General features: G+C 36.5%; 1 protein-coding gene across 4 annotated transcripts; it reads right to left on the bottom strand.

Moving 5' to 3' along the window:
• Positions 1–218: 218 nt before the first annotated feature.
• On the bottom strand, positions 219–5706 carry LOC110816844 (serine/arginine-rich splicing factor). 4 transcript variants are annotated; one of them, XR_015816405.1, is made up of 8 exons: positions 5037–5706; positions 4182–4233; positions 3321–3401; positions 3043–3107; positions 2729–2884; positions 2438–2624; positions 1945–2284; positions 219–1170 (listed from the first exon to the last, which is right to left on the bottom strand). XR_015816405.1 is itself a non-coding variant. In XM_022045177.2 (6 exons), the coding sequence occupies exons 1-6, from the start codon at positions 5628–5630 to the stop codon at positions 2574–2576; spliced, it is 999 nt and encodes a 332-aa protein (XP_021900869.2). In that variant the 5' UTR covers positions 5631–5706; the 3' UTR covers positions 1799–2573. The 4 variants fall into 4 exon arrangements, 1 of the variants encoding a protein (XP_021900869.2); XR_002540093.2 differs by having other exon boundaries at positions 219–687; positions 1030–1170; positions 1945–2624; XR_002540092.2 differs by having other exon boundaries at positions 1945–2624.
• Positions 5707–9641: the final 3935 nt, after the last annotated feature.

Raw genomic sequence — 9641 nt, forward strand, 5'->3', positions numbered from 1 at the left:
TTTTTTTCAACTGTATTTTTTTTCATTTTAGGATTCTCTTATTTTTAAATGAATTTAAAGATTTTGTAAAATTAATTTACAAATTTTTAAAATATGAAAAGGTTACTTTCAAACAATGTTATAAAATTTATTTATTGACATATAAATTCATGTTGTACGATAACATTGTTATATAATAAGTATGAGAGGAGATTACTACTATTTTGCCAGATCACAACTTCAAAAAAGAAAAAATAGAATTACATAATATCATGTCATCAAGGTTATGCGTTATAAATTACAAACCACGATTACATTCTCCTTCACAATATTATTTACGTTCTGCTAATTATACTTAATACTTTACAATACAATATTGTTTACTATTTTGTTATAAAGTTATTATTTTCGGAATGAAAAAGTCTATTGTCACACAAATTTGATAAAATTTTAAGCTTGTGTTTTAATTTTCAAAAGGTTATATTATCTCCCTATACCATTAATGTTATGAAACATACCCCCTTGAGTTTTCAATTGGAACAACTAACCCCATCCTTCTCCAAGTTCTCTCCAAATATTAGCAAGCAATAACGGCAGATTAGGAATCATTTGCAAGTCAGGCAATCCACTAGACTCCCTCAACAACTTTCTCATCCTCGTCCTTCTTTTAGACAGCAAGAAATGAAACTTGAACTCAAGTGATAAATTCTGCGAAATAAATGTTTTCAACCTCAATATCTGAATCCTTTAACACTAAAATTTATTCAATCTTAATCATTATTTTCTTTTTCTGGTGAAGTCCAATTCAAGATATGAAGCAAGCAATTGATCGAATGCAGAATGCTAGACAATGGCCTTTCAATCAAATTCCCAACACGACTATGGCACTTCTCTTCCCTCATAACCTATTGTTGTTTGATCATTTGCTTAAGTTTGCGTTAATTATGCTAACCACCATAATAATTCAAGAAGCGCTAATAGCCTCATCTGCAGTTCAGGTATAGTAAAATTATGTCAGACTTTTAAACTGAGATAAGTGCTCTTTCTTACTGCAGGGAACTGGCTTGAATTATTTTGAGATCGAAAGGCTCTGCAAGTGCCATTGAAGAAGGTTCAAATTGTCTAACTTGTTCACTTCACCTCAAGTCGGACCACTTTCAGCTTCGCAACAAACAATCTCTTTTTAGGAATCTAGAAAAGAGAGAACAAACAAAATTTATTAGAAACATTCATATTCCTATAAATTTGTCAAATTTCAAGTCACAATACAAGAAAACATTATAACTTGAAATTATAAATTAAGACCAACTTACGATGATCTACATTTGATTGTAATTCATAGAAATTAGCAGGACCAAACACATCATGCTATGGTCCAATCATTTTTCTTTTCGCACATGGCAACTCATGCACCAGGTACAAATTAGCTCCTCTTTGTATCTTTTCCTTTTCAAATAGTTTAATAATTCATACTTGCAATTGATATTGGAGCTCTTTTTGAAGGTGAGCCAGTGGGATGTTGTGTATTAATCCTTTTATTTCTCTTCAAAGTTCAAATTTCATGTCAGAATAAGAATATGAACAAAGGTAGGAGGAATTATTCTGCTTCACCTTCATATTTAGTAGGACTAGAAATAAGGTTATAAAGAAATACTACGTTTGATAATTTGAGTTTAGAAAAAATTATTTTTTCCAAATTAGTTCACCAATAGTACTGTGTAAGTAAATCCTGCTAGCAAGGTTTTTGCTCTCATCTTATCATATAACCTATACAAAAAATCTCAATATGCTGAAATTAGGATAAAAGAGTGAAGAAAGATAAAGAAAAATTGGAGCACATTTTTTTTTTAAAAAAGCCACACAATCAAATGTTTTTGCACTGAAAGAAACAGAGCATCCTAAATATCATTGAAACACAAGGTAATAAGACCCAAATAGACTCCCAGTCTAAAATCATAATTTTACCCAGGGTGCTGTTGTGTAAGTCTGACCAGGTCGATGGGGAAAGGAGATCACCACTTTGGAGAACGGATGTCTGCTGTGTGCTTACCAAACTATGAAGAGCTGGATGAAGCTGTATATCTTTGTGACGGCTGAGAAGCCACAGATCAAGGTCAGGTGTGTGTGCAATAGGTGACTGGTGAAGCTAAGAGCCAAAGGCAGTGAGCCTGGAGAATCCGAGAGAGAGGGAGAGAGAAAGAGCAGTGACAAACAAAAGAATAGAAAGCGGCTATTTCTGGGCTGGGTTTATTAAGTGAAACTGGTAAACCAGTCCAGACTGGGGCCAGGTGGAGATTCTTGAAATCTGAAAATACAGACCAAAGATTTAGTCTAATCTTAGACAGTTAGCTTTTGTCCAGACTGGACCACGGCCCTCATTCATCTGGTGGGGCATAAGCCTCAAAATCATTGAAATTGATGGGAAAATGTTTGTCTGCTAAAAGAGCTTGAGGAGGACCTGCATAATTCTATTGAAATCTAGTGTCTGTCAGTTTGTACAATTTATGAGGTGTTGCATCTCTGTGTCTAGTAGTTACACACAGCAACTGTCAGCATTCCGTCAGTTTATGAGACAGCAAATGCGATTGCTGTTCCTACCCCTTGCGAGCACGGTCACGCCAAGAACCCTGTTGCTTTGCAAGCACCTATAACAAAGTCATGGATTACCAAAAGAACAGCTTACTGCAACAAAGATCCACACTATTCAGACTCAAATTCACAAACATGCAGGAGTCTTGAAAGTTGATACCTTCTCACTTAAGAGACTTTGAAGGCTGCCTTCATCACCATTCTTTTGGTTGTCATCCACCTCTAGTTCCTTCTCTGCAGTACCAGATATAGGTAATACAGGTGCTCCAAACATGGCCTCATCATGAGCCGCTTTTATTTGCTCCTCTCTTCTTGCCTAGACATTCCATCGTTATGCAATATAAATAATGCAAAGATTATGAGATTTATATGGTCTCACCAACAGAAACCCACAGTTAGTTGCCACAATGCTCAACAGCAGATGCAGATGAGAACTAAGAGAAGTAACAGACAGCAAAGGATTAAGGAAAACACCTCAATGGCAGAAAAACGGAAGCTCTGGCCAATGTGCTTCACTAGGGCTGCATCATCATCAGCAACTGCAGAAAAGAAGCATGTTAGCATATTGCAACTAAATAAACAACTATTGGAAGGGGGTTTTTAGGTAGTTAGATTCCCATAAGAAAGATGACTAGCAAATTAATATATGTTTTGCATAATATGCAACCATTTCAAACAACAACCAAGCCCGATAGTTTTAAATAACCAAATTTATCTAATAAAATCCAAAAAAGGATATTGATAACTTTTACCTTCAACTTCCCCATCATCAAGTGGAGCATCCTTGTCGAACTCAAACCGTTCCCAACCAGATCCCATAGTGTCCTGTTTAGCTGCAAAATAAATACACCGCAAAAGCTGGACATGAAAATAATTACAGCCATCAGAAACAATGTTACAAGTAACTACATATGGGATAGCAGCCCTTTCACTCACATACCAGACATAGAAATAATGCATGCTAGGTTCTGTAGAAATTCTTTTATTGAATCAATTTTATGTTGGTAACAGCAAAGGTTGGTCATGAAAATCATGAAGAAAACCATGAAAAAGAAAAAAAAAACAGTGCATTTTAAAAGTAAAATCAAAGTAAAAAGAAATTGCAAACTGCGATTCAGAAACTATGTAGATGCAGCCAAAAGACGCAATCACTGCATACCCTGCTACTACAAATGGGAAAACCAAAAAGTTCTGCAAGAGGTGGTCAGCCCCTACATAGTGTAATGCAAACTCCATAAATTTGTTTAAATAAACTTCCCACCAACAGAAAATTTAACTAAAATTAACTGTTTAATATTTGTTAATATGCACAGAAGTTCCTGGACCCAGCCAGATATCGTGAATAGTAGAGAGATTAAAGCTACAGTAGCCAACCCTTGGTTTAATTGGTATAAAATCTTCGGCTAATTTGATAAGAGATGCTTATCAAAGTCAACAGTCTCCTCCTGACTTATCTTGCGCTCAAACCTATACATTTCAATCCCCAAAAACAAAATTCTGAAGCATCTGCAAAAGATAAATAATTTGATGGAAAGAAGAAATGCCAATACCAGATTGATACAACTATCCAGAGCAGAGGACATAACCAATAAACAATATCAAATCACAGTTACCTGTATCAGAGAGCTGCAACTTCATCTTGGCCTTCACTCTCTCAGCAGCTGACTGTTGAAAAGAGACAAAAGCATAGTTCAGCAGCAAGAGACAGCAAAGAAGGACAAAGAATGCAGTCTAAATGACTGACGATACAATTAAGTCCTATTTTGTTATTGGCAAATGCAATGATCTAATGCTTGAAACAATTGTTGACATACTCTAAAACGAACAGATTATTTCAAAATCCAGATTAAGAAATATGCATCTGGAGATCAATACTTGAGAGGAAGAGGCAAAAGCTGGACTTAGATAACTTGATATCAACAGAAATTTAGGAAGACCCAAATGATTCATAAAGCACAAATAATGTGACTGGCATCCCATCAATGAATATGATAAGAATCATACAAAAGTTCAGAACAAACACGTATGTAGTTGAATAGCCCAATAATATGGAGTCCACTCTCCACCCCATTTCCATTCATACACGTTACTTATTCACACTGTTTTATCTGGTGATTTTACTAGAAAATCATATATGGGAAATATGAAATGACGTGCACAGATATCCTCATATTATATTTCATCACCTCATACAACTGAGAATTGGTCTGTCAATGAAAGTGCGTGTTATAATTCAAGGTTCCAGTAACTTGCCACATGGAACGTCCTCAGAAAATTCATAAATTCTAAGTGAAGAACATTTGAAAAATAGTTGAATATGAAGTTCTATAGAGGCTAAAACAGCATAATTGACTCTAGATTAGATCTTTCAACGAGCAGCTTAATGGCACAAGCACCAAAAAAAAGTACGTAGAAAATCAAATGGAAATTTAAGGAATGAAGGATTGAGATAACAGAATTAAGCTCACCATCTTGTCGTAGCCTTCAATCAACCGGGAATAGTCAACCTTGACATTTTTCACCTTCTTCACATTGTCTCCTGCCCTCTCTCTCTTCCTATCCTCACCTCTCCTCCTCTCCCTTCGCGGAGACAAGCTTCTGCTCCTGCTCCTACTCCTCCTTCGTCTCTCCCTTTCTCTATTCTTACTTTCACTCTCCCTGCCGCGATCTCTATATCTCTCTTTACTTCTGCTCCTGCTTCTACTTCGCCTTCTGGAATGCCTCGTCTCATTGTCTCGGTCTCTGCTGGAAGAACGATGACCGTGGCTTCTCTCTGAAACCCTAGATGAGTCGCGATCATGGCATGGCTTCTTCTTGAGTTTGTTTTGAATGGACTGGAGCTGGCATTCCTTTTCGATCTTGGAAGCAGAGGAAGGGCTCGAGGCCTTGACGAATTGACTGAGGAAAGAAGAGGAAGAAGATGGAAAAGATGAGCCTTTGATTGGAACTGCGTCGCTTTTGTTGGTGGAGGAGGAGAAGCCAAGGCCATGCTTGAAGCGGGCTGCTGCTTCGCCTTTACGAGTGAGCTCGTCGTAGTACGCTGCTGCTTTCTCTTCTTCCATTTTCAGGGAAGCTGATCCAAGTAGGAAGTGGCCGAAAGAAGATTCGAAATGGTTTCAGAGTAGCTCTGGCAGGAAAGAAGACCCTTTGAAACGGCGTCGTAATTGTTGCTATTCTAATTGTAATTGAGAAAAATACCAAAAATAAAAATATTTGTTTCAAATAACATATTATTAAAATAATATAGAAGTTAATATGAATAAACATTAAATAATCTAGTTGATTTAACTGTTTATTTAAATTATTTCAGTAAATATTATCAATATGTAACTTTAATTAGATCATCTTCAAATTTAATTTTATATAGATTGAGTAATATGAAGTTATTGTAAAATTAAATATCTAAAAGCTTTTGAAAAAATAGATATCTTAATACCTTTTCAGTTTAAAACATGGTGATTGAATTTTTTTGAGCTAATATATTCAAAAAAAAATCATAAACATTATATATGCATTAAAAACACTTAGGATACATTTGTCTAGTAAGTAGAGTAAAGGCTGAATTAAAAAAAAAAAAACAACAACAACAACAAAGAACATAATTAATGAATTTTAATTAAAATATGTGCGTCTTGTCATGCACATGCGAGTCATCCCCATGTCACTTAGTGCATGGATAGGCGTCGCACACTCTGCGCGCGTCGTTCACGCAGGAGGCAGATAGGCTCCCCTGCTTGCCTAGGGCTTATGCGTAGTAGGCCTACGCACGTGGGAGGGTAGCCCAAGTGCCTGCAGGCTACCCCTGCAGCGCACCTAACAGGTGAGGCCATTGTTGCCTCAGGTAGTGTGCCACTGCCCACCTCAGGCAACGTGTTACCGTTCCTAGCGCTGCAGTTGGTAGAGGAGGTCTTCCTCCTCCGTTTTTTGTACCAAACATCTTTTTCTCTCTCTCTCTTCACCGACTTTTACCACTTTGCGCAAATCCAACGGCTCTCATTTTTTATAAATAGGGGCCATTCTTTCTCATTTTTTTCATATTTTCATTCTTCCACCTTTCAAGAATTAGAGAGAAAGAGAGATCCAGAGAGAGAAGGAGAGGAAGAAAAGAAGAACAGTATAGAAGAGATTATCAAGGTTTCGGTAATGAATTTAATATTTCTTTAAACGTCTTAAGGAGTGTTTTTAAATAAAAAGAAAAGATTAAATTAATAACTATGTAATTTTATCTGTTTTGAATGCTTTATGTTTTATAGGCTTAATAAGTTGAATTGTTATTGATTTCAAGCATACTATGTGAGTGATAGACACTTAATGATTTGTATGTAATTAAAATAATATAAAACTGGTAAGATTATCTAGAAAACAAAAAGAACAAAAAGAAAAAAAAAAGTGGAATGAAATATGAATGGTCCGAAGTATGTATATGTATTGATATGCATAACGCGTCAAGTGTCTCATTAGGTTTTTTATCTCTGAGGGGTATCTGTTCTCTTATCTCCATCCAGAGTATCTATTTTCTCCCTCTCCCATATGGTCTGGAAAGACGTAAGAGGACTGCTCCCTATGAATGACGGTGTATCTTCTAATGAGAGTGGTGACGCAAATATCTATTAGGGATCACTTTTGGCTAAGTACTGTCGTGACTATAGAATATCTTATATGAACATCATGGTTGGTACGACTATAGTCATAGATCGTGTCATAGTTTGGCAAACCGAAAATGTGCCTGAGTAAATTGTTGTTATTTGTATATGATCTGGTCATTCCACATGTGTAGTCGGAAATCTGTATCTTCCTTAAGAGTTGAAAGTTGTAACGATTTTGCGATTTGGAAAAAACACACAGCATATCAGATAATAGAGAAAATCAAATAAATCATGAAATGCTCAAATTTTTGACTACCAAGTTATCTTTTCTAAACTAGACTACCAACTCGTTTCTTCCTTTCTTTTATAGGAATGACACGAGAGAGACCATCTGTAGAACGTACCGAGCGATCCGAAGCCCTGGATCATCTAATCAGGGCTGAATTTACTTAACTTTTCCAAGCCATCTAAGGATTGACTATAACCGTAGGATAAAATCAAGCTAACCACCCTTGTCCACCTCTTGCCCCTAGAATACTGAACAGCCGAGAGGTCTATTTCTCATAATATATTAGAGTTTAGGAAGCTTGACCCACCATATTTTGAAGGTGGCCTTGACCCTTTAGTAGTCAAAACTTGGATCCTACAGATAGAGAAGTTTTTTTTTTTGTCCTAGACCTGACTAAGGAACGAAAGGTTCTCATAGTAGCCTTTATGTTAAACGGTGAAGCAAAACACTAAGGGTGACTTAAGAAGAGAGTCCTACCTACCCCCACTACCTGGGAAGTATTCATGGATGCATTATTTAACAACTTTTTTTCTGTTTATATCCGAGAAAAGAAGGAGGAGGAATTTTAGGATTTTCACCAAGAAAATCTTACAGTTGCCTTGTATACAATCTGTTTTATCCAACTGTCTAGGTTCATCTCTCTAATGGTTACCCCTAAAAATCGTAAAGTTAGAAAGTTTCTAAAGGGCCTTTATGCCAACATCTATGATCGGGTTACGATGTTGAGGCTTAGCTCGTATGTAGAGGTGGTAGAACATGCCCAGTCGATCGAAGACCTCATATCGGCCAGACACCAACATATTGTCCGAGTCCGTACCCAACAACAATAACCCCAATGGCCTAGAAGGAGGTTGTCCGACCCAGTAAGTGACCATCCCGATAAACAAACCAAAGTTGCTATTTCCCTTGCCTTACCTTCACTGTCAGCATATTATGGTCGCTCACATGGGATAGCCTGCCCAACCTACCCAACCATGTTAGCGTTGTGGTCGCTCGCATGGTGACCTACACTATCGATGTATCAATCACGTCTGCTACTGATGCAGAAGCACTCAATATCTTAAGGACTGCCCTTAGCGACTGAAGGACGTGATCAGACCTATATCATAAGGTCGTGTGTACCACCTAAATGAAATTGATGCTCTCCCTACTCCTGTTCTTATCAAGGGTAAACTTTCTATTCATGATACTTCTACCAAAGCTTTGATCGATACATGTGCTACTCACTATTTTATTTACTGTACATTTGCTTGTAAGCTTGATATTAGGGAAGAATCTTTAGCAGAAGTATTAATGGTAGAAAGTCTCTCTAGGGGATTACTAGAAGCTCATTGTGTATATAAAAATTGTAAGATAAAAGCTTTAGGAATATAAGTATGTGTGAATTTAATATTATTAATTTTTTTAGGATTTGATGTGATATTAGGAATGGACTGGTTAGAAAAATATAGAGTAATAATTGATTGTGAAAGTAAAATTGTATCCTTACAATCCCTAAAAAAGAAATAAAATGTATTGTTATTATTTTTTTAAAAAATTAAATAAACAGGAATATGGGTGCTGATCCTGTTGTGTATTCTATACCGATTATTTACAACTTTCTAGATGTCTTTCCCATCGAGCTTTCTAGTTTGCCTCCCCCACAAGAGGTAGAATTTTTAATTGAGCTGCTGCCCGGGACCCAACCAATCTGGAGATCCATCTATCATATGAGTCATGCTGAGCTAGCAGAACTAGAAAAATAATTTTCTAAACTGATTATCCAAAAGTTTATTCGCCCTAATCATTCTCCTTGGGGCGCTCTAATATTGTTTGTGAAAAAAAAAAGATAGTTCCCTCAGACTATACGTAGACTACCAGAAACTTAATCGAGTAACGGTTAAAAATAAGTACCTTTTACTTCAAATCAATGACCTCTTTGACCAATTGTAAGGAGTTAAGGTCTTCTCCAAGATTGACCTCAGGATGGGATATCACTAGTTGAGAGTCAAAGAAGAAGATATTTCGAAGGCCACTTTCTGGTGCAAGTACAATTTATATAAGTTCAGAGTAATATCGTTCGGGTTAACCAATGCCTCTGCAACCTTCGTGGAGCTCATAAATAGAGTTTTCTGGCACGCAATAGATTAATACGTCATCGTATTTATTGATGAATCTTAGTGTACTCCAAAAGCTTGGAGGAACATACAGTACACTTG

The sequence above is a fragment of the Carica papaya genome, chromosome 9 (assembly GCF_054855325.1).
Source record: "Carica papaya isolate Zhongbai chromosome 9, ASM5485532v1, whole genome shotgun sequence".
NCBI classification, from domain to species: Eukaryota; Viridiplantae; Streptophyta; class Magnoliopsida; order Brassicales; family Caricaceae; genus Carica; species Carica papaya.

Coding starts and splice junctions, on each gene's coding strand:
- LOC110816844 (XM_022045177.2), bottom strand. CDS start 5,630: ATGGAAGAAGAGAAAGCAGCAGCGTACTACGACGAGCTCACTCGTAAA. Junction 3,402..4,181: donor GTTGCAGCTCTCTGATACAG/GTAACTGTGATT, acceptor TTTATTTTGCAG/CTAAACAGGACACTATGGGA. Junction 2,625..2,728: donor AAAGTCTCTTAAGTGAGAAG/GTATCAACTTTC, acceptor ACTTTGTTATAG/GTGCTTGCAAAGCAACAGGG.